Source organism: Solea senegalensis, linkage group LG12 (genome assembly GCF_019176455.1).
Source record: "Solea senegalensis isolate Sse05_10M linkage group LG12, IFAPA_SoseM_1, whole genome shotgun sequence".
In the NCBI taxonomy this organism is placed as follows: Eukaryota; Metazoa; Chordata; class Actinopteri; order Pleuronectiformes; family Soleidae; genus Solea; species Solea senegalensis.
The window spans coordinates 12950129-12969842 of record NC_058032.1 but is presented as its reverse complement, the minus strand read 5'-3'; the positions used below and the strand labels follow the sequence as shown (position 1 = coordinate 12969842).

The 19714-nt window shown below is 42.0% G+C and overlaps 3 protein-coding genes across 5 annotated transcripts; 1 reads left to right on the top strand and 2 right to left on the bottom strand.

The window, feature by feature from the left end:
* Window positions 1-1825: 1825 nt before the first annotated feature.
* arl3l1 (ADP ribosylation factor like GTPase 3, like 1) lies at window positions 1826-5148 on the bottom strand. Its single transcript, XM_044039533.1, has 6 exons — window positions 4916-5148; window positions 4016-4159; window positions 2971-3087; window positions 2622-2672; window positions 2352-2537; window positions 1826-2248 (listed from the first exon to the last, which is right to left on the bottom strand). Exons 1-6 carry the CDS (start codon window positions 4931-4933, stop codon window positions 2201-2203), a joined length of 564 nt encoding a protein of 187 aa, XP_043895468.1. The 5' UTR covers window positions 4934-5148; the 3' UTR covers window positions 1826-2200.
* A 658-nt stretch (window positions 5149-5806) lies between these two features.
* Window positions 5807-8522, bottom strand: LOC122778789. The gene is made up of 9 exons (XM_044040886.1): window positions 8459-8522; window positions 8119-8180; window positions 7791-7878; window positions 7648-7704; window positions 7509-7547; window positions 7154-7186; window positions 6824-7075; window positions 6589-6687; window positions 5807-5912 (listed from the first exon to the last, which is right to left on the bottom strand). Exons 1-9 carry the CDS (start codon window positions 8520-8522, stop codon window positions 5863-5865), a joined length of 744 nt encoding a protein of 247 aa, XP_043896821.1. The 3' UTR covers window positions 5807-5862.
* A 1593-nt stretch (window positions 8523-10115) lies between these two features.
* On the top strand, window positions 10116-19714 carry rgs14b (regulator of G protein signaling 14b). Of its 3 annotated transcripts, none has more exons than XM_044040754.1 (15): window positions 10116-10339; window positions 12396-12417; window positions 12561-12712; window positions 12829-12921; window positions 13512-13655; window positions 13741-13899; window positions 13998-14079; window positions 14202-14314; window positions 14859-15077; window positions 15323-15396; window positions 16223-16349; window positions 16742-16823; window positions 17479-17531; window positions 17672-17750; window positions 18661-19714. In XM_044040754.1, exons 1-15 carry the CDS (start codon window positions 10295-10297, stop codon window positions 18942-18944), a joined length of 1728 nt encoding a protein of 575 aa, XP_043896689.1. In that variant the 5' UTR covers window positions 10116-10294; the 3' UTR covers window positions 18945-19714. The 3 variants fall into 3 exon arrangements, with proteins under 3 accessions (XP_043896689.1, XP_043896688.1, XP_043896686.1); XM_044040753.1 differs by having other exon boundaries at window positions 10118-10339; window positions 14202-14302; window positions 17672-17771; XM_044040751.1 differs by having other exon boundaries at window positions 10120-10339; window positions 17672-17771.

Below are 19714 nucleotides of genomic sequence, written 5' to 3'. Positions count from 1 at the left end.
GAAACTGGCTTGCACAGTCACTGCGGGCAAATGTGGCTTCATGGAGGCCAGGTGGGCAACTTCCGGCATGATTGGACAATGAGTGCCCTCTGTGGCTTGGGATCGTTTATTGCAGCCTTAAGGTGAAAGACAGTTTGTTTTGTTTACTGCATGCGCAAAATAAACACAGTCATAACGTAGCAACAAAGCCATAGTGATAAATTAAAGCTGATATATATTATAATAATAAAAAAAAATCAAACAATGTAAACAATACATTGTGGTACAATCATTTCCCATCAGAAACACAATACTGCACTGTATTTAAAAGCAGGTGGTTAATTATCTTTATCAAAGTCTCACAGTGTTTTGTGTCTCTGTCATTTGTTCTTACCTTGGATGTGCTTTTGTTGTGTCTTTTGATGAGCAGAGCTTGGGAAAATGAAAGAAATGGAGGAACAGAGAGGGAGGGCTGGACTGAATGAAAGAGGTTTGTGGACCACGAATAACAGGGAGAGTTGCCATGGCAACATTGCTGAGGGGCCTCTTGTATCAAAGTGACATCACATCACCTCAAGAATGTATTTTTTAAAGATTGCAAATAGAGATGCCTGGAGATTTTAAGCAGACAGAGGTGCACGAGTGCATCAGAGATGATGGGGACACAATCAATCAATCAAGAAAATCAAATCACATTTAAGTGCTGTTACACCTCAGCTTTAAAAACAACAAAGAAAAATGGATGTGATTACAGTGTGCCATATCATTACCAAGTACAGACAAAGCCTCTGCACAGCACCAGATTCCGATCAGGCTCCCAATGGTGCCACCTGTTGGTAAATGAAATACAAACCCATCTCATCAGCGGCCCAGCTCCTGCCTCCCTTTTAAACAGCCATAATGATCCTTTAGTACAAGTTCTAATTGGTTCCACACCCCTGCTGTGCTGCCTCTACAGTCCACGCCTAACCAAAAAAAAAGTGTCAGGACATGATCCAAATTTAAGTCACCATGGAGATGATTTATTTGTTCTAACGATCCTCCCCCACTAAAAAAGCACTGATAAGACGGAAGTAAAAAGCACATTAATTGATTTATAATTTGAATGTACAGGAAGGCAGGGAGGGAAGTCTGGCAGCTGAGAATGATTGCTGAATGCTTTCACATGGTTAGTTCCAGGCAGCTCCAGACAATAGACACAAAAGACCAATTAGATCCAGCTGCAGCTGAGGACAGTCAAAATGGCTGAGTTGAGGACGCGGCACATATAACGCAGGTCAGTCTAAAGCACAAACACGTGAAGAAAAGCCAACAGAGCTGTGTAGGCCTTTAAGCCCAGGTGAGTTTCCTACTAAATCACAGATTTGAAGAACATTTTATCATGTGATCTCAGAACAGACTTCAGCTTGAAGCAGCTGGACGTGAGAAGTGTCATATGTAATGGTTCGTCTGTGGAAAATTGACAGAATTAACTTATAACGAACATTTGCGACATTAGCATTTGAGCTTGTCATTTCCTGCCCTGTTTGCAGACTTGATATTTTGTCGTGCCATGTGACTGCACAATAGCGCCCAACGCTCGTTTCTCTCTCATTCTTGCTCTGCTCTCTCACTGTACAACGTCGTACCTTGTCATCGTGGTGTGGAAGTAAAGCTGAATGACAGCTGAGCAGCAGTGGATGAGCTTGTTATTGTTCCTTGTGTCTCTCAGGGAACATTCACACACTCCACTAGGAAACAACTATTACTTGACCCTTAATGTGTCCGGTCCTGTTGCTTGTGCATGTGTGCATCGCACGCACGCGCGTTTGTAGTCAACCACAGAAGTGTAAAAACAGGAAACTTATTTTAATGAATGATCATTTTAATGACAAAAACCTCAAAACACATACTTTACACTCACACTGGACTGCTGTCTATTATGAAAATGACGAAACCCCGAGCTCTTCTACATGGCTAAACATGGATGTTTTTTTACAAAAGCACACAGACTCACCACACAAAGACCGTCTGGACAAGGGGAACACAAACATATTTTTTAAGGGCGGGACAATAATTAACCCTTAATTCGCCTACTGGTGCTAAAACATGACATTAAAACGAGCTACATTTGCAAAAATGTCCATAAAAACGACACAAATTGTAAAAACAGTGGGATCTATGAGAAGAGCAGGATGAGCTGCTGGTTCTCAGTCTGACTCTGGTCAGCGTGGACACTGGTTCACTTCTTCTTGTTTACGATGTTGTTGCAAATCCAATTCATGCCATCCTGTGAAATAAAATAAGGCTCATGATCACCTTCAGTTTATGAATAATATGTAATATTAGTGAGTACCAAGGTGGAGAACATTTCAATTCGAGCGAGGTCTGACCTGAACTCCCTCCCCAGACACCGCTGAGCAGGCCTGAATCTGCCACTCACGGTCCCGGTACGTATGTAGATTGAGTCCCTCTGCGATCTCACTGGCTGGTGATGCTGTGGCCAGATCCTGCTTGTTGGCAAAGACGAGCACTGGAACACCCTTCAGGTTCTCCTCATCAGTGAGCTCAGACAGCTCCTGCAAATGTACACATTCTTCTGTTGAGGTTTAACTTATTATTTTAACACCACGCTGTCTCTTGACTGTGGATAGAATGCTCACCAGTCCCGTCTCTTCAAACCTCTTCTTGTCTGCACTGTCAATAACATAAATCTGAAAAAGGAAACAGTTAAACTCATATTTATAACAAAAAAAAAAAGAAAATCGGTTTGCTGAGGCTGTTCCTTCGCACTTTTAAACATACAGTTGTCAAACCCTTTCAAACACATCTCATTCAATGATACTTTGAATATGAAGTCACTTGGGAGTATTTTTTTTTCAAAGGATGAAATTAAATATTTAAAAAGAGAAGAATAGAGTTGCCCAAATTGTGCATTCATGTGCCAGTCGTGTTCGACAACAGACAGGTCTCTAAGAGAGCATCAGTTACGTTGGAATCAACGACACTCACCAACAGGTCTGTGTTTTCCAAGTACTTTTTCCAGAAAGGCCTGATCTTCCGCTGCCCTCCGATGTCCCACACGTTGAGTTTCATGCCATGAGAGGCGACACTCTTGATGTTGAAGCCCTGAAGTGTAAACACAAAGCTGCACGGTCACAATGCTGCACATCACTGCCTTCAGTTCCACAGCGTGCCAGTGCACATGCACCTGGAGGGGCTCGGCCAAGAGTTTTGCAATTCAGGAATTCACCAAGAGGCAACGGAGCAGAACACACAGGTGTGTATATATTAGTCACGGTTCACTTGCTCTTAATTTCATTCTCACTGCATGTCACCAGCAGAGCAACATATGGTCTCAGTGACTTAATCTGTGGCTGTTTTTCCATAACACAGTACCTTTCTGTTACAGTTGTTTCAGGTTGTGTAACAACTTTATCCTGCGGCCATGTGAGTCTGAGGATAAGAGTGGAAGGATCAAGTGCAAGGTATATTTTTGTGTCAAGTCTGATTTAGCTTAGTGGTGACTGGACTGCACGTCTGCATGATGTCTGATGAACTGTCACACTCATCCAAGACCAGTTATCTGCTCTATGTTAGCTGTTAGACAATCATATTAGAGGTTAAACACATCCAAATGATTTAAAATCAAGTATAAGAGGATGATCCGACCTCCCATGATTATTATTATTTTTTTACTGATTAGTGGCCAAAGCATTTGTACTGTAAAACCAATCGTTTTCATTTGACAGAGTGTCCATCACTGTGAGTGAGAGCTCTGATCGAGGCGCTCTCACAAGATTAGACACAATCCCACTGCCTTTTCATACTCTGAGTCACAGCGACCTAAAAATATCTAAATATCTATTGAATGATGCGACTGTGGCTCATAGAGGGGAATATTTCTGAACCTCGTTAATGTAAGATCATTGAAAACCACAGAAACATGTTCACTAAGGTGTTCACTCCAGTCATTTTACATCATGTCTGACCTTCCTTAAGGTCACAATGTGTGAGTGTGAGAGCACGAGTCTCAAACCCGTGACTTTCCCCTCACCTGTGTTGGCGTGATAGTGTTCACATCCTCGGAGGCGAGGCTCTTGAGCAAGGTGGTCTTGCCAGCGTTGTCCAGCCCCAGGAGCACTATCCTGACCTCCCGCTCTGTGGTTCCCTTCAGTTTCTCAACGACAGAGAGTAAGCCCTGCACGGACGGTGGGGGGGTGGGGGAGGGTAACACGTGAAGCACGGGTCACAAGGCGGCTAGTGGGCAGCACTGTTGTTACCTCACTGCAAGAAGGTCACCGGTTTGAATCCGGCTTTCCTCCCACAGACCAAAAAACATACTTGAACAGTGACTGTGAATGTGAATGATGAGTGAGTGAGTGAGTGAGTGAATGATGAGATGAGTGAGTGCCTTTTGCCCTATGTCGGCTGGGATTGGCTCCAACTACAGCATAGCTGACTTCACATATTATGAGTGCACCATCTTACTCCACCCACATGCACACTGCAGGCCTGTTTATTGGAACTTAGTACAGCCACCCTTATTCTGTATTAATTAATTTGATTGCTTTATGTAGGAAAGTTAATCAGAGCTCGGTGGATATAATGTTGTCCTGTTTGTTTGTAATTAGTCTGAAGTGGGCAGAACTAGAGATTAGTGACTAAAAGCACACTGTAGCTTTAAATGATTAATTTAGGACAATGGACACTACAGTGTGATCAACTGTATGTCAAAGGCCAGTCAAGGTTTGGTTTGTGGGTAATCCAGTCATCACGGCTAAATCCACATGAAGATATTAGGTGAAAGACACGACACACCTGATACTTGATGGTTCACACCACAGGAGTCACTGACACCACCTAGAAGTCCACCTCTTCTTTTGAATCAGACGAATACCAAAGCTTCACATTTGGTTCCCGCAAAAGTCTTGCTGCTCAAGATCAGGGCACTTACCTTTTGAGCTTCTCCCATGGTGGCCGGTTTCCTGCGTGTTGACTAAGGGGGCTGCAGCTACATTCTCCAGTGAAGCTCAAACAGGTGTCTCAGCTATCCAGGTGGCCCAGGTTTTCTTTACAGCAAATGTAGCTGCCGCCTCCTTCCCTTTCGGCTTCCTCCTCGGTAAACCAGGGCGGGTTAAGTGCTATATGTGTCTCTGATAGTAATGTCTACCTGGAATGGCAATTGCAGTGGAGTTTGTGAGCAGGAAGAGGGGGGGGAGGGTGTGTGGGACAGGGATTAGGAAGCCAGAATTAGCCCTGTCCATGCAAAGGCCACCCCATCCACCCTCCCCCTTCCTCTGTCCATCCCTCCATCTCAACTTTGCAGTGGCTTTACCTGGATTATCCCTTAGCCACCTGCTATGGGAGGAAACTGAATGAGCAGACCACACTGACACACACTCAACACATAATATATGGAGGGGAAAAGACATTTTGCCATGAGGGTATGAGGAAAATGCTAATGCTCACACAAACTTCAAAAGATTAGATCACCTTGGCGAGGCAGGGAATACAGTGTTTCTGTATTTATAATCCCACATCAAGCATTAACATCCCATACATCCATTACATGTCAGCTCTGTATCGTTTGCACGCCTGTGAGTGGAGCATTCACTATGGGATTAGTTTGAATAAGTCTGTCCTGTGTCTGGATTAAAACATTTCCAGGCTCTTTTCCGCAATAGAGCATACTTTCATGGTTAATGGGTGTGGCTCAGGGAAGTGCTGTGTTACACTGGTCTGGAAGTGGTCCCTATATAAGCTTGTAAGCCTTGCACACACGCACACACACACACACACACACACACAGAGGGAGAGAGCGGGAAAGAGATTAAAGTCATTTTATTTCAATATTCATCAGATTCATTCAGCTGGAATGTGATATCCCCATTTAGGACTCGTTTAGGACGGGGGCACCTGAGCCCTCCGCTCCATCCTTTCTCTGTGTTTTTCTGCAGAAAGAAAGACACAGGAGGCAGTTGTCACTCTTGGTAACTAATAAATAGGTAAATAAGTTAATGCATTTAATTTCCAAAAATGTAAAAGTGTTTTTTTTTTCATTTCGCAGGGGAATTAATTATTCAAAAAGGGCCTTCCTAGTTGTTTTAACCTTAAACCCTTACAACACAGAGCATTTAGAGACCCCCCCATAACTATGTTAAAACGTACAGTATATACAGAGGCTATAAGAATATGTGTAACATAGAGTGTCTTATATCCTTTTTTTCAACACAACCTTCACAATTTGATGAAACAAAAAGTACTCATAGTGTTTAAAATCGGATTGAATGTGTGAAATTTTTGAAACACGTCACAGTTCAATCATAACTGTGACTCAACAACACATAAGAAGACAGAAAAACACATTTTTTAAAGCCTAAACACACGCACCCCCAGGATGTCCATATAAGGAGTTGTGTGTATTATTCCCACTGCAGATTATCGTGCCACGTGAGCACTAAAGGTTAACTGGCAGCACATTATATTTAATCCATATGTCAAATGTATATGATATATTATATATATATATATATATATTATTCAGTAAATCACATCCCATCATTATGCATGTGAAAAGAGAGAGGACAGATGATCACAAACTTTTTTTTTTCCATTCTAAACTCCTACCGTTTTCTCTCTTCAGCTTGAACTTCATTATCACACTCATCACCAGAATCAGAACCAAAGCTGCAGCGCCGCAGATGGCCAGCACGTACACACTGTTGTCTAGATGAGGACACACACACAGACACACACAGACAGTGACACATGTTATTATGGCTCAGCGTATTCATATGTTAAAAAAGCTATTAAATATTTCAGCCTTTCATAGACATGAGGGTAATCTGAGATGTTTACTCACTGATTACAGTGACAGTGTGTGGTGAAGACGAGTAACTGCCACATGAGCTGTTCACATAGCACGAGTACGGGCCTATGGCGGACTTGAGCACTTTTTGGAACAGCAGCTGGCTTTGGTTTTCCTGCAGTTCCACCCTGTCCTTCTTCCACCCAAACGTCACATTCAAATTGTGAAGGTTATGGGTGCACGTTAGCGTGACGTCATCACCCTCATTTATGTTAGTTGAACTGCTGGTGACAGATACCTGGAAGTCTGAGGGGCAGGAGAAATATTGTAACATCATTTATTTATGTATTTATACTCAGAAGTTAGGGTTTTTCTGTAGGTTACCTTTTGTACAGTTTGATGTCACATTGGCATAATCTGTATGTATAAAGAGAACAGAGTAAATAATGGGAAGGACTGAATACAGTCACCTAATGGCACACAGTTATACCTATCATATGCATGTGGTTTTATTTTTAAATGTGATCTTATTCATTGTTAAAAATAACAAGAAATCTGAGTGACAAGGTTTGAGAGAGGGTTTAAAATAACAGACACTCAAAAATCACGGAAACCAAAGTTAAAGTGACACGATAAAACTGGGAGGTAACAATATAAGGTAAAAAGAGAACATGAGAATATATTTATATATAAACGCATTAGATTTCTATTGAAGTAAAAGAAATGAGAGGACACCGACCAACAATGCACGACGTGTTTTGGCAGCTCGGACAAGAATCTATAGGGAAAACAGAGAATTCAAATCTTGTCTCACAGTCTTTTGACAATGTCCAGGTGCATATATAGGAGCAGGTTTGATTTTGAGGTTTTAATTTTACCTGGTGTGGGGCTACATCTCAGACAGTGGACAGAAACACAGGTAGATTCAACACCAACTGGAATAACAAAGGAAATGTAGGTAAGGCATGTAGTACTGTTTATACTGACACACACACACACACACACAGCACAGGTCCCTTACCTATGAAGAGATGGCCAAGCAAAAGATACCGAAACATCTCTCTCGTAACGATTCCGTTAAATCGGATTGTGTTCAGAACAAGTAGGGCCTGTGGAGAACAATACAAGCTCACAGCATTTACACAAATTAGTTTAAGATTCAAGATTCAAGAGTTTTATTTGCTATTGAACAGTGAGTTGCCTGTATAACGACATTTAGCCAACAAGGCCACAAAGGTGCAAAGAAAACTTTAGCGGCGAACGTCACATACGAGGACACTAAAACCGCCAGTAATTAAATATACGTTTGATATCATCATGCTGCATTTTATTGCTTATTGATATTTTACCTGTGCTGGTGTTGTCTCATGGTGTTGACACAGAAGCTGAATGATGACCTGTTCTGCTTTGCCTGACCAAACAGTCAACACACGAGGAAAGGCAGGGCAGTATTGATCCTAAACACTGATACTGATGCAAATCAAGCTTCTACTTTTTTCTTCCTGGATGTTCAAAGCACAAACAGTACCACTATTATATGTTGGGCCGTGTTTTGCTCTTTGCCACATGTTCCTGGGTGACGCAGAGAGATATAGAAGTGTAGGAGTGTGGTTTACTTTACTCAAACTAAGTTCTATTACAGTCACACTGACTGAATATGAAGAGCAGAAATACTTGACTTGACTTTACTTGGACAGTTTCTCGCAATATCTGTGCCTAAAGTGTCCAGCAGAGTGTGCTGCACGTCAGACATCGATCCTCTCCCTTAATCTATACAACTTCCAATAATGTGATCTGACTTTGAGGGTCACCGTGGATGCCGAAAATCCCAGAATAGATAGATGATATATAGACAGAGAGACTTTATTGTCTCTCCCAATCAGTGACAGGAAACTTTCTTTGACACGAGTAAATCCAACACATTCAACACTCTCAAGACACTTTCAAACTCTCAAAATAGAAGCAGTAAAACAGGAAACGCGGTTAAAAGAGCAACAGCGACAGAAAAAGTCATGTACTGTTTGATTTTTGATTTTGTTCAGGCTGGATATTGCAGAGGGAATAAAGGACTTTTTTCTGTTGCTGTTGTTGTGAATGAATACAAGTTTCCTGTTATTTTAACTGAAGCTAAATTATGAGCTGTATCTCACCTTCACATTAACAAAATGATCCCAGCAAGAGAACACTGAATGGATAGTGCATGGAATGAGAACACAAATCTGGACCCAAACTTCTGCTTCTGTTTGAGGCTGTTTCTTTGTTGACATCTTTGTTTGTATTTAAAAGTTTAACGTTAGATGGACCGTTATACAGCGATTCAGCTGTTTGCTGCTTAAGATCATTTTGCATGTACACCTGGAATAAATTGCGCTAGAGAAATAAAGTATTTCTTGGTGGCTTCACCTTTTATATTTTAGAAGCAAGGCTGTGTGCTCATTCTGGCCTTTTCTGCTCCCCGGAGCCTCTTTGCATAACAGCTTTGATATCCTGGCAAAAGTAGGCAGGGCCGTTGATGACACTTGACATGGAACTGACAGAAGTGCAGCTGTGAGGCCATGATCCTGGAGGGAAAAAAGTGCACCTTTAATCAACATGTCCTGCCTCACCTGGGTCAGCCAGACTGAAGGCAGTCAGGTAAGATCAAAAGCCCTTAATTAACTCTGGCCTGAGGGCTTTTTTTCAGCTCTAGCTTGTCTGGACTCGCAGTGTGTTTGCACTTCTTGAGGATGGTCACTGTCAGGAGACTTTATCAAAGGTTCTGCCGCCTGGCAAAAGCTGTAGCACTGAAACAAGACAGGAAATATGACAAGTGGAGGTCCATAGCCAATGGCATCATGGTGCACGAGAAGGTATGATAAGCAGTTCTCCCAAACAAACTGAGGGTGTCTCTATACAGCCTATATATATATATGTATATATGTACACATGTATATGTCTCTGTGTGTTAATAGTTGAAGAGGAAGTTTTCTGGTGATAAATGCTCGACTAACAACAAATTCTATTTTTATGAAGAAAATGTGAATGTTTGATTCGGAACAGCATAAACTGAGCTATTGTTTTTATATATTTAAAAAAAAAGAAATGGCTTGAGAGATGTAAAATGGAACTAACTTTATTGTGTGCAAAATGAAAACCGTTTCTTCAGACGTCTCAGATGCAGAGGAGCAGCTGTGCATTTGCTGCCCAAGATTATTTAACGGCGTGAGGCTGCATCAAACACCCAAACTCTGCATCAAAAGCAGAATGAGTGCATGCGTCTCGTCTTGTGTCCCCACATCACAGTGTTTCTCAAGACGTGGGCCGAGAACAGTTTGATCATAGTAACCATACTTCCTCTTTGGTGGCTTGTTGCTTGGCAAGACTTCCCTGACAGGCAGGAAGTGACAGGGAGAACAAGTGGTGAGCTCTTGAGATCAGCGTGTATAAGAAGTGTGCATCATGTTTGGGTGGAGCACTTTGTTGTGTCCTCTGACAGTGAAACACATCGCTTCGGAGTCCAGCTTGTAATCTGGTGTTGGGCCCATCATGGCAAAGAACTGCAAAGCTCTATCGATCCCTGTTGGGCACATGGTGAGTTGGAAACGGTCTTACTGTGGTTTAGTTTTTTTAGTTTTAGTTTAGTTTTTCTACAGCTTTTTTTCAAGTTTGTTATGTTGGAATCTTAATATTGTAGCCTTGTACAGAACACAAAAGTGCTTTATCCATACGGTTACTAAGATGCTATCCAGGTCAGAGAACTGACCGCATACAACGGTGCAGTTTTATTGTGATTGACTGTGTTTATCGTCTACTCGCCAGTGCCACGGCCTCTCAGGTTGTGTGGCTGCAGTATCTCGTCTCGCACTCAGAGCATGCGTGGAACGTCCTAATGTCATGCATGACAACAAAAAGGTGCACAAGAAGAACAATGATTGGAGATGGAAATTGAACAGTAGATCAAAAAGTCAAGGGGGAGGAGTCAGTGAGGCTAACAGCTATGCAGCTATCAACCTTATATGGTCAAGATTACAAAGATCAGTTATCGTCTCACTCTTTTTTTTGTACACACTGACAATTCTTAGGGTAGATCTCACTGTCTATGCATTCAATGACACATGCCTGGCTCCACTTCTCCTGTGTAGTGTGTTTCTGTGTCGGAGTTGGGCAACACTTTGGCTGGACGTAGCAAACATGACACAATGACTTCTGTCTTTTTAACTCCCCTCAGTTCAGTGTTCCTTTTTAAATTTGTCAGGCCTGATTCTGGTAGTTAGAGTCTCTGACTACCAAAGTGACACTCTTCTCACAGTGTTTACCCACTCTGCAAATTTGCATAGTGCAAGAACAGAGGTTCAGGTGCGCAGTGTTGCTTTAAGACGGGAGTCAAAAAAGTGCTACTTTAAACTCTTTGGATTCACCTCTATTTGAGTAATGCGAAAATACAGCATTTACCTTTCTGATTGACTCAGCAGTGGATTATGACGTGGGTTTTTCCAGACCAAGACATGAGGTCAAGATTTCAGTGAAAACCTTGTCTTGACTGCAGTTTACTCCGAATTCAAATGTGTTTTTGTATGATAAAGATCAAGAAGCAGCTTCTATATAGGTTGAAGTGTCAAAAGACCTACCCTTGCACTGGAACAATAGCATGACCATGTCAAACCTGGGTTTGTCCCATTTCATGTCAAAGTGAGCAAGCGGTCAGTGAGTTTAAGACCAACTTTCAGGCACATCATTCCAATCCGTATGACTGTGTTCACAGAATAGACATAGAAACGTCAAAGCTAGTCGTGCCCGGAGACGTTGGCACGGTAATGTATCCGCTAAATGAGCAGGAGCTTTTCTTTCTGCTCCTGCATATGAACATCATTTTCCCTTGGTCACTTAACAGGTGATCCAGTTTTCTGACAAGCTTTTACTTCACCAAAGGTTTCTGTTTTAAACGCCACAACAGATTTACATGGTCGCTACTGATGCCACGATGAAAATGAGAGGATTTTATGATTGATTTAATCACAGAATAGCTTCAAAAAGGCTATTTGACCAATTGTGTTCCACACATGTATAAAGCTTAAACAGAGCTGGCTAAGCCCACTTACTCCTTCTCGTGGCGTCAATCACTCGCATGTTTCTAGCTGTGCAGTTGTTTGAATTGAAAGAGAAAGCACTTTTTTTTAAATTTTTTTTTTGAACATTTAGTGAGCTCTGAAAAATGAATGAGAGCTGTTGTCATCAGTGTCACAACCACTTCCTGTGCCTTGGATGATTGCACTATAGGTGAAGGGAGAGAAAAAGAAATAAAACCACATGCAGCTGGTGTTCACATTTGACTTCCTTGGTGTGTGCGTCAATGCTTTGAATACACACGTCTAAGTCTATCTCTCTTTCGTGTACTCTGTCAAGCTTATGTTTCGATACAGTGATTGTTATTATTATTATTATTAATATTGAAACATCTTTGTTTCTGCACTGCAGCTCAGTCATTGATTGCGCCATCTTAGACTTTGTTTTGATGAACTATAAGTGAGTATAGTCACTTGAAAGGTTTATAGAATTTGTCCACTAATGTCATCGGTGCAATGTATCCCATCTTTTCACATGTTTCTTCAGTTTTAGTTTAAATCTCTCTGTCTCTGTGTCTCCACAGAGCCAGGCAGTTTCAGATGGAGGTAAGCATGAGCAGTCAACGTGCACGTTTCCACAACCTGAACGTGTCTATGCACGACAGCTGGAAATATCTGATTTGGTCTTGTTCTTGGTCATGCTTCTTTGTGCTGATAACTGGGTGTGTTCGTTTCTGGATGTGTTGTAGAACTGAACATGTCTGCACGGGGCTGTGGAGGCAGCAGCTGCAGTCTTCCAGGGACTCCGGGCGGAGAGGCCAGCCCTGCCAACAGTGTGCTGAGCTGGGCCGTGTCATTTGAGAAGCTGTTGGAGGACCCTTCTGGGGTCCGTTACTTTACGGTGAGTCTCGCTCAGAATGCACACTCGTGGCATGCTGGGATTTTCAATCATTTTTAAATTGCTGATAAGGAACTCTCCGGACCGTGTGTTGATGCAGCATACATGTGTCTCCACAGTCCTTCTTGATGTCCGAAGTGAGTGCAGAGAACATTTTATTTTGGCAGGCCTGTGAGAAGTTCAGGAAGATCTCGCCCACCTGCATGGATGAGGTATGATGGCACTTTTTTCCTCTTATGTGGTGGATTTAGCTCACCAGTAAATTCTATGTCGTCATACTGTTGTGTATTTGACTCTACATTCATAATTCATTGTTCCTGAACCTTTTCCTTTATTGTAACCAAGAAGTAGATTTGTTATTTCTCTTTTTTTGCAGTGAGGGGAAACATGGCTGCATGTTTTTTTTATAATATAATTCATATTTTGATTTCCAGCTACAATGTTTGAATCTCTCTTTAATTATTCAACGGTTGTTAGATCTTCTGTTGACTGTGTTGATGTTCTTTTTTTATACCTATCTCTAGTAAACAGGGAAACTTAAAACACTAACATTGTCACTTCTCAACTCTCTGGAAAAGGAATTAACCTTTAGTGAATTATTAATTGTATGGATTTATAGAAAGGACTGATTTGGTTCTTGACACAGGAAGTGCCCTGATAATTAAAACTCACATATTGGAGGTTAATCCATGTTTTTTTTAATGTTTCACTGGCTCAGAAACGATGCTTGGGAAGTAAAGCAAAGAAGCAAAGTAATGAGGGGATGGTCTGTTGTAACGAAACTGTTTTGTCTCTTTTCCAGCTGAAAAGAGTCGCTCGCTCCATTTACAACACCTACCTGTCTGACAGCGCTCCATACTCGGTCAACATTGACGACACTGCCAAGACAGAGGAGAAGGACCTGGATCAGCCCACACCTGACATGTTCCACAAGGCTCAAACTCAGGTCAGTGTCGTCTCTTCTGCCACATTAGCACACACACACACATATATAGAGATGTGTGTGTACCACTGTCTCTGCTTTACTTCAGATATTCAAGCTGATGAAGATGGACAGCTACAGGCGCTTTGTACGCTCCCCTCTTTACCAGAAGTGCACGTTGGCGAGTGTAGAAGGAAAACTTCTTCCTCAGCTCTCTAACGAGAAGACTCGCATGGGATCCTGGGAGGATGTGGCTACGAACACAAAGGTATAGACTGACGTACAGAAAGTGGCCTGAGGGGACAGCGAGGGGAGTGATTTGTTTGAATTTGTCTTTGATTGGTGTTTCCTCACTGTCTGAAACAGAATAAAAAAGCAGACTCCAACAGTTTACCAGGCAACAAGAATGCCTCAGAGAAACAGAGGCAGAAAAGGGGATCCTGGGGAGGTATAGTATTTCCTGTCACATGGCAGAGTGTGTGCATCTGTCTTAGGCCTTGATATACATCCTGTGACTCGAATTCACACTGACTCTTTCCCTTTTCTTTTCTTTCCCACCAAATACAATAGATACATCCATCGTCCAGGGCGCACACTTCCATAAAGACCCCCATATGTCGGTCAAGTCGACCAGCAGCGTGGAGCTTGGTTCCCTCTACAGGCAGACAGACGTCAGTGCATTAGTGAGAGAGGTTTTGTTTAGCAGCTGAACATGTTGATGTAGACCAGGGGTCTGCAAGCCATTTTTGTCCCCCTCTGCACCCAAATCAAATGAATGTGGAGGTAAAAATATGTATAAAGGTTTTATACAGATATAAAAGAACGGTAGTTTGTTGCATTTATGAAATTTAAGAACTACAAAAAGAAAAGGGCTGACATGCCATTGCTGTTTATACCCAACCTAAAATATTAGAATGAACTCACTTTGAAATAAATGAAGTAATATTTGGATTGTAGTTTATGGTTTGGAAAAATGTGATGGACAGGACTCCAAAAACTACTACCAAGTACTTCTTTGTGTACACATTACTGCATTTAAGTGTCGAGAATGTCTTCACATAATATAGATCAGACAGAAGTTTGTCAGGGCTTTTTAATATTTGGGGCTGAAGGAGAGGTTGCAGACCCCTGATTTAGACAATAAGGCACACATGAATAACCACAGACTTAATGAAGTACAGTTCTGGAGGAGAACTTGAGTTCCTTTCTCCTCCATATGTGATGTAGAATGGCAAGTCAAATGTCCAGTCTCCAGATCAGGGAAGTGGAGGCGGGAGTCGTATTGAGGTGGAAGGAGGCTATTGCTGTGTCTACCTTCCAGATGGCAGTGCCTCCCTGGCCCCCACACGTAATGGCCAACCCATCAAAGAGATGCTGTCCAGCCTGTGTGAGAAGAGGGGCTTCCCACTCAAGGATGTGGTCATTTATCTTCATGGGAAGGACAAGGTGAGTGTCTGGCTTTACATTCGAGAAGCCCTTCAAAAATATCTGCTGCACAACGCTGCAAAGTTGTTTCACAGCAGACGGCGTGTGAGAAAGTCGACTTCCTGTTCCAACATCCCCTCGGGCGCCCAATGCCTCATTTCACACTCAGTCTTTTTAAACATCTGAATCGTTGAGACTTATTTTTAAAAACTCTAGTTGAAGCTGTGATTTCTGTCTTGTCTGATGCACCGTTGGTCTCTCCGCAGCCTTTATCACTGGACCAGGACTGCTCTGTGCTTCGGGATCAGCAGGTCTCTCTCGAGCTCAGGGTGATGTTTGCGTGAGTCAACTGTCTTACTTCCTCTGCTTCCTTTTTTTTTTTCTTCTTCTTCTTCTCTTTCACAGCCTAGCAGGCTTTGATACCCACAATAGCATGTCACGTCTCACCATGGTGTTAGAGGGAAGTCCTGGTGTGAACACAAGGAGTGACAGGTTCTGTTGGCAGAAATCATTTTAGTCACCATGTGTAATTAGATTAGTTGACACATTTAGTCAAATTTATATTTCCTGCCCGGATATCACTGCGTGAGACTTGTCACTGTGACTACACTGACGTGACATTAAAGGAATAGTGTGTAACATTACTCCTGGCCCGTTTGATATCTAGAACATTCAAAAGGTTTCGCCCTGTCAGCTGAGATTGGCACAGCTGAGGATAAAGCGCTAGAAGATGGATGGATGGAAAGTGAAAGTTATCTTCACATGAGAGCAGAAGCACTCTCTCATTGGACATTTTTTGACAAAACTACAGCCATAAAATCAGCAGCCTCATTGTCTTGATGGTCATAAGAGGTTTAAAATAAATCATCACTTGAGAATAAACCTCTTCTATATGTGCTGTAGGCAAGGTCCTTGCTTTCCAGAGGCCACCATCTTGTGCCACCATGTTTCTACAGCAGCCCGAGTGGGGGAAAAGTGTTTTGTGTTTTTAGGTAGAATTTTACAATGCAAATGAAGGAAAAATGACATCCTCACTGTAGTTTCCTGACATGTGAGAAAGGGAGGGGGAGTCTCACCATTATGTCACGAAATCGGACCTTTAATAATGTTGTACTGTTGTACTGTTGCTGCAATTCGGCTCAACTTCCAGTTCATTTGTTTGCCAGTCTCGATATTGCCTTCACCGGTAAGATAGTGGGAATCATGGTGAAGTCGAGTAAGACGCTGCAGGATGCTCTGTCTATCGTGATGCAGAAGCACAACCTCAGGCCACAAGAGGCTGTGGTCACCATGGTGAGTGCATTCAAATGAGACCATAACCTATGTACTGTTTGTGTGTGTGTGTGTGTGTGTGGTAGATGAAATGAATTTTATAATTGAAAGCCAGAGACCAACATAAACATGTCCTGTCACCAGCTGTTGCACGGCAACTATTAATTTTTTCACGTGTGCATGTTAATATTTAAAATGTGTCATTTGAGTGTGACTACTGAAAAGGGAGTGTGTTACATTTTACATTAGAATACACAATTAGATGACATCCTTTTAGTCATGCTTTAATCTGTTCTCTCTGTGTCCTACATGAAAATCTGTTGTTTTGTTTTTTTTGCTGTATCTTCATCCACACAAAACTGTGCAGCTCGTTGAAAATCGGTCATGTCTGTTTATTTATTTTTTCCTTTAAGGTTGGAAGTGATGAGCCCATAAACATGAGCGGCACCGTGTTCAGATTAGCCAATAAGACGCTACGACTCGACAGAGCCAAAGGTTAATATACTGCACCCAGTGTCATGTTTACATAATTCAATGTTAATGCGGCCACCCAGAAGAAAACCCTGTTCAATGAGTCATTTATTTTAATAGGTAGTACCTCTCTATTCCCTGTGTGCTTTGTGTGACCTCCTCTGAATTCAGTCTGTGTCCTTTTTCCTTAAACTGATGCATTTGATGTCAAAGTTGTCCTCTTTGCTCTCTTAGATGGCAGCAATTGAGAAAGTAATTCCTCTTCACTGCCCTGGTTTTTCTGCATTAGTGTCTGCACATTCCTCTTTTCTTACTGGGACTTCTGTAGTGTGTGTGTGTGTGTGTGTGTGTGTGTGTGTGTCCCTCTCTCTTTCCATTCTTCTCCGTGGGTTGAAATGTCAGATTACATTTGGTTTGTTGGGTCCTCTGTCAGTTCAAGTTCACTCACCTTGGTTCCCGAGTGAGTGACGAGAATTAAGTTCCCTCTGGATCAGTGATCCTCGCCTCAGCTCTGCTCCCTGCATTTGGGAAGAGGGAGGTATAATTAGTAACTGTGTCCCACGAATGCTAGTTTCTTTTCTTGTAAGGAATATATAATCTGGCTGATGTCAGAAGTTGAGTTCTACTTTCAGTAATGGAAGACACAAGTGATTCTTAAATCTGTGTGTGCTTTGAGCAGGAAAAGACCAGACCTACGTTTCCAGAGGCAGTAGTTCTGCTGTAGGCGCACAGGTGAGACCGTGTTTACTTATTATTAAAATAAGAACAGAAAAAGTCATTATTTTAAATGTTTTTGTGCCATCTCTGTGATTTGGAAGCTATGAAACCTTGTTTCATGTGTTTGATGATGCTGAAATCTGTTTTGCTCATAGACTGGAGGAGCGAGTGGAGGCGGCGTGGAGGCCACTTCATCGCTGCAGACCGACAAAACCAAGACTCAGCCCAAGCCCAGTAAGAACCGCGACATGGAGGGTAGGAGACGTTGGCAGTAATTAGTAGAGTTGGTCAGAATGCTAATATTTATATACAGTGAGATGATATAATAAGGAACAGGAACTCCATACGAACACGGGGGGGAGGGGTTTGCCCATTATGGTAACATCTCTGAAGAGTTCCTTAACTTGAGCTCAGAGATTTACTGTTGACCATGAAAACAAAAAGTAATCCTCAAGACGAGGTCAAATTCCTCCACAGTCTTGCAACAAAGTGTGATTATATACATTAGTGGTATCTTATTCTGTGTGAGTGGAATCCAAAGTTAAAGAGATTGTCTTCCTATTTACAAAATGGTCGACCATAATTTTCTTACATTCATTAATTTTTCCTCTTGAACTTTATCTAGTGGCACAGGTTACTTAATCTTAATCTAAGAATTGGTTACAGGGTAGTGTGATGTGCTAAATTAAATTAAATGCTGGCATAACCCTGAATGATCTTCATTGCCTTTTTCTTAATTTTTTTTATTTAAAAACAGACAAGATTAATTAAGGATGATGTGAGCCTGTCCTTGGTCTTACTGTCGAGATAATCTGCCATGATGTAGAACCAACAGGCTTGGGATAACAATGACACCCTGAAACTTTAAAATAAACTGCAATACCTACTAAATACTACCTTATTTAATGATTTACCAGCAGAACTTTTCATCAGATTTCTCAGCTGAAATGCACATCAGTATTGCAATATACTGTACATCAGATCAGTACATCCAACCCTATAGCATCAAGCAAGGACAGGAGTTTTCTGAGATACATTTTTAAAGCTTTATTGCCCAAGTGGTGAGCTTTGCTTCCATAGTCTCAGCAGGGATCCAATTAATTGATGTTTAGAAATGAATAACATGATATGTTGTCCATGTCAGGGTTTCTGGACATGCTGACCAGAGCGCAGTGCTACAGGGTGGATGACCAGCGAGGCCTTTTGACAAAAGAGCAGCTGGAGGTTCCGCTGTTCCTGCAGAAGTCTTCAGACCAGGGGCAGGATGCAGAGCAAGCAGAGCCCAGTTTAAACTGCTCTTCCTCCACAGAATCCACTGAGGATTCGGGGGATAAGACCTCACCGTCTCCGAGTCTAGCCGGTGCGGCCGAGGGAAACTCTGGCACTGCCGAATCGGAACCTAAAGACGTAAGGGAAACGTCGGTTTGAAAGACTCTGATTGGTTTTGGATGGACAAGGATGCAAGAACATTTTGGCAAGATGCCGCCAATCAAAAACTCATTTAAGTCTGAAATTGTTAAGCACTTTTACAAAAAAAAAAAAAGAAATTAATGAAACAAGAAAACAGTGGTTTATGAATAAGCTTTGAATCCAGCAGCATCGCTGCTGCTGATGATTGGCCTTTTGAGGCAAATTGAAAAGAAGGCAAGCAGTTTTAGTGTCATCTAAAAACACTACACATCCATGCAGGAAATGTTTGCTATGAATTGTTTAATGCACCCAAATGTATGAAAATAAGTTTTAGCTCAGCTCATCACCCTGAAACCTGTGTTTTAAATGGCTTCTCTCTCATACTTAATGCTATACAGTGTGAGGTACAGCTCATGCTTTTCTTTAAACTCTAAAATGTGTCTCTGCAGGAACTAGTGACTTTTGCACAATTTGTGTTTTCTTCATTCCTTTTTAGACGACTTCACGTTTTATGCTTTTAATGTTTTAAGTAACTGTTGGTATTCTGTCTGCCCACTTGGGATTTTGTGATGTGTGTTTGTGATCCTGAGATTACGTTTGGTTTGCTGTGTGATGGCCTCTCACAAAACCCTGCTCAAGTCACGTCTTCCTGTCACTTTAGATTGTAGTCGCTCCGGTTCCTCACCTTTTTTTACGTGCAAGTACATGTTTCACGGGGGTGACTGAGATGTTGTGATAATCAGAAATCTCTGGGAGCAGCCAAAGAATTAAAATGCTTCATGGTGAAA

Excerpts from the sequence above, each read along its gene's own strand:
- arl3l1 (XM_044039533.1), bottom strand. Across the intron at positions 3,088-4,015 it reads ACACTATCACGCCAACACAG|GGCTTCAACATCAAGAGTGT; the intron begins GTGAGGGGAAAG and ends TTTACACTTCAG. Across the intron at positions 2,673-2,970 it reads TGGAAAACACAGACCTGTTG|ATTTATGTTATTGACAGTGC; the intron begins GTGAGTGTCGTT and ends TTCCTTTTTCAG.
- LOC122778789 (XM_044040886.1), bottom strand. The coding sequence starts at position 8,522 with ATGTCTGACGTGCAGCACACTCTGCTGGACACTTTAGGCACAGATATT. Across the intron at positions 7,187-7,508 it reads AAACACGTCGTGCATTGTTG|ATTATGCCAATGTGACATCA; the intron begins GTCGGTGTCCTC and ends TTATACATACAG. Across the intron at positions 7,076-7,153 it reads GACATCAAACTGTACAAAAG|ACTTCCAGGTATCTGTCACC; the intron begins GTAACCTACAGA and ends CCTGCCCCTCAG.
- rgs14b (XM_044040751.1), top strand. The coding sequence starts at position 10,295 with ATGGCAAAGAACTGCAAAGCTCTATCGATCCCTGTTGGGCACATG. Across the intron at positions 14,080-14,201 it reads GAAAAGGGGATCCTGGGGAG|ATACATCCATCGTCCAGGGC; the intron begins GTATAGTATTTC and ends CAAATACAATAG. Across the intron at positions 17,532-17,671 it reads GTTCTGCTGTAGGCGCACAG|ACTGGAGGAGCGAGTGGAGG; the intron begins GTGAGACCGTGT and ends TTTTGCTCATAG.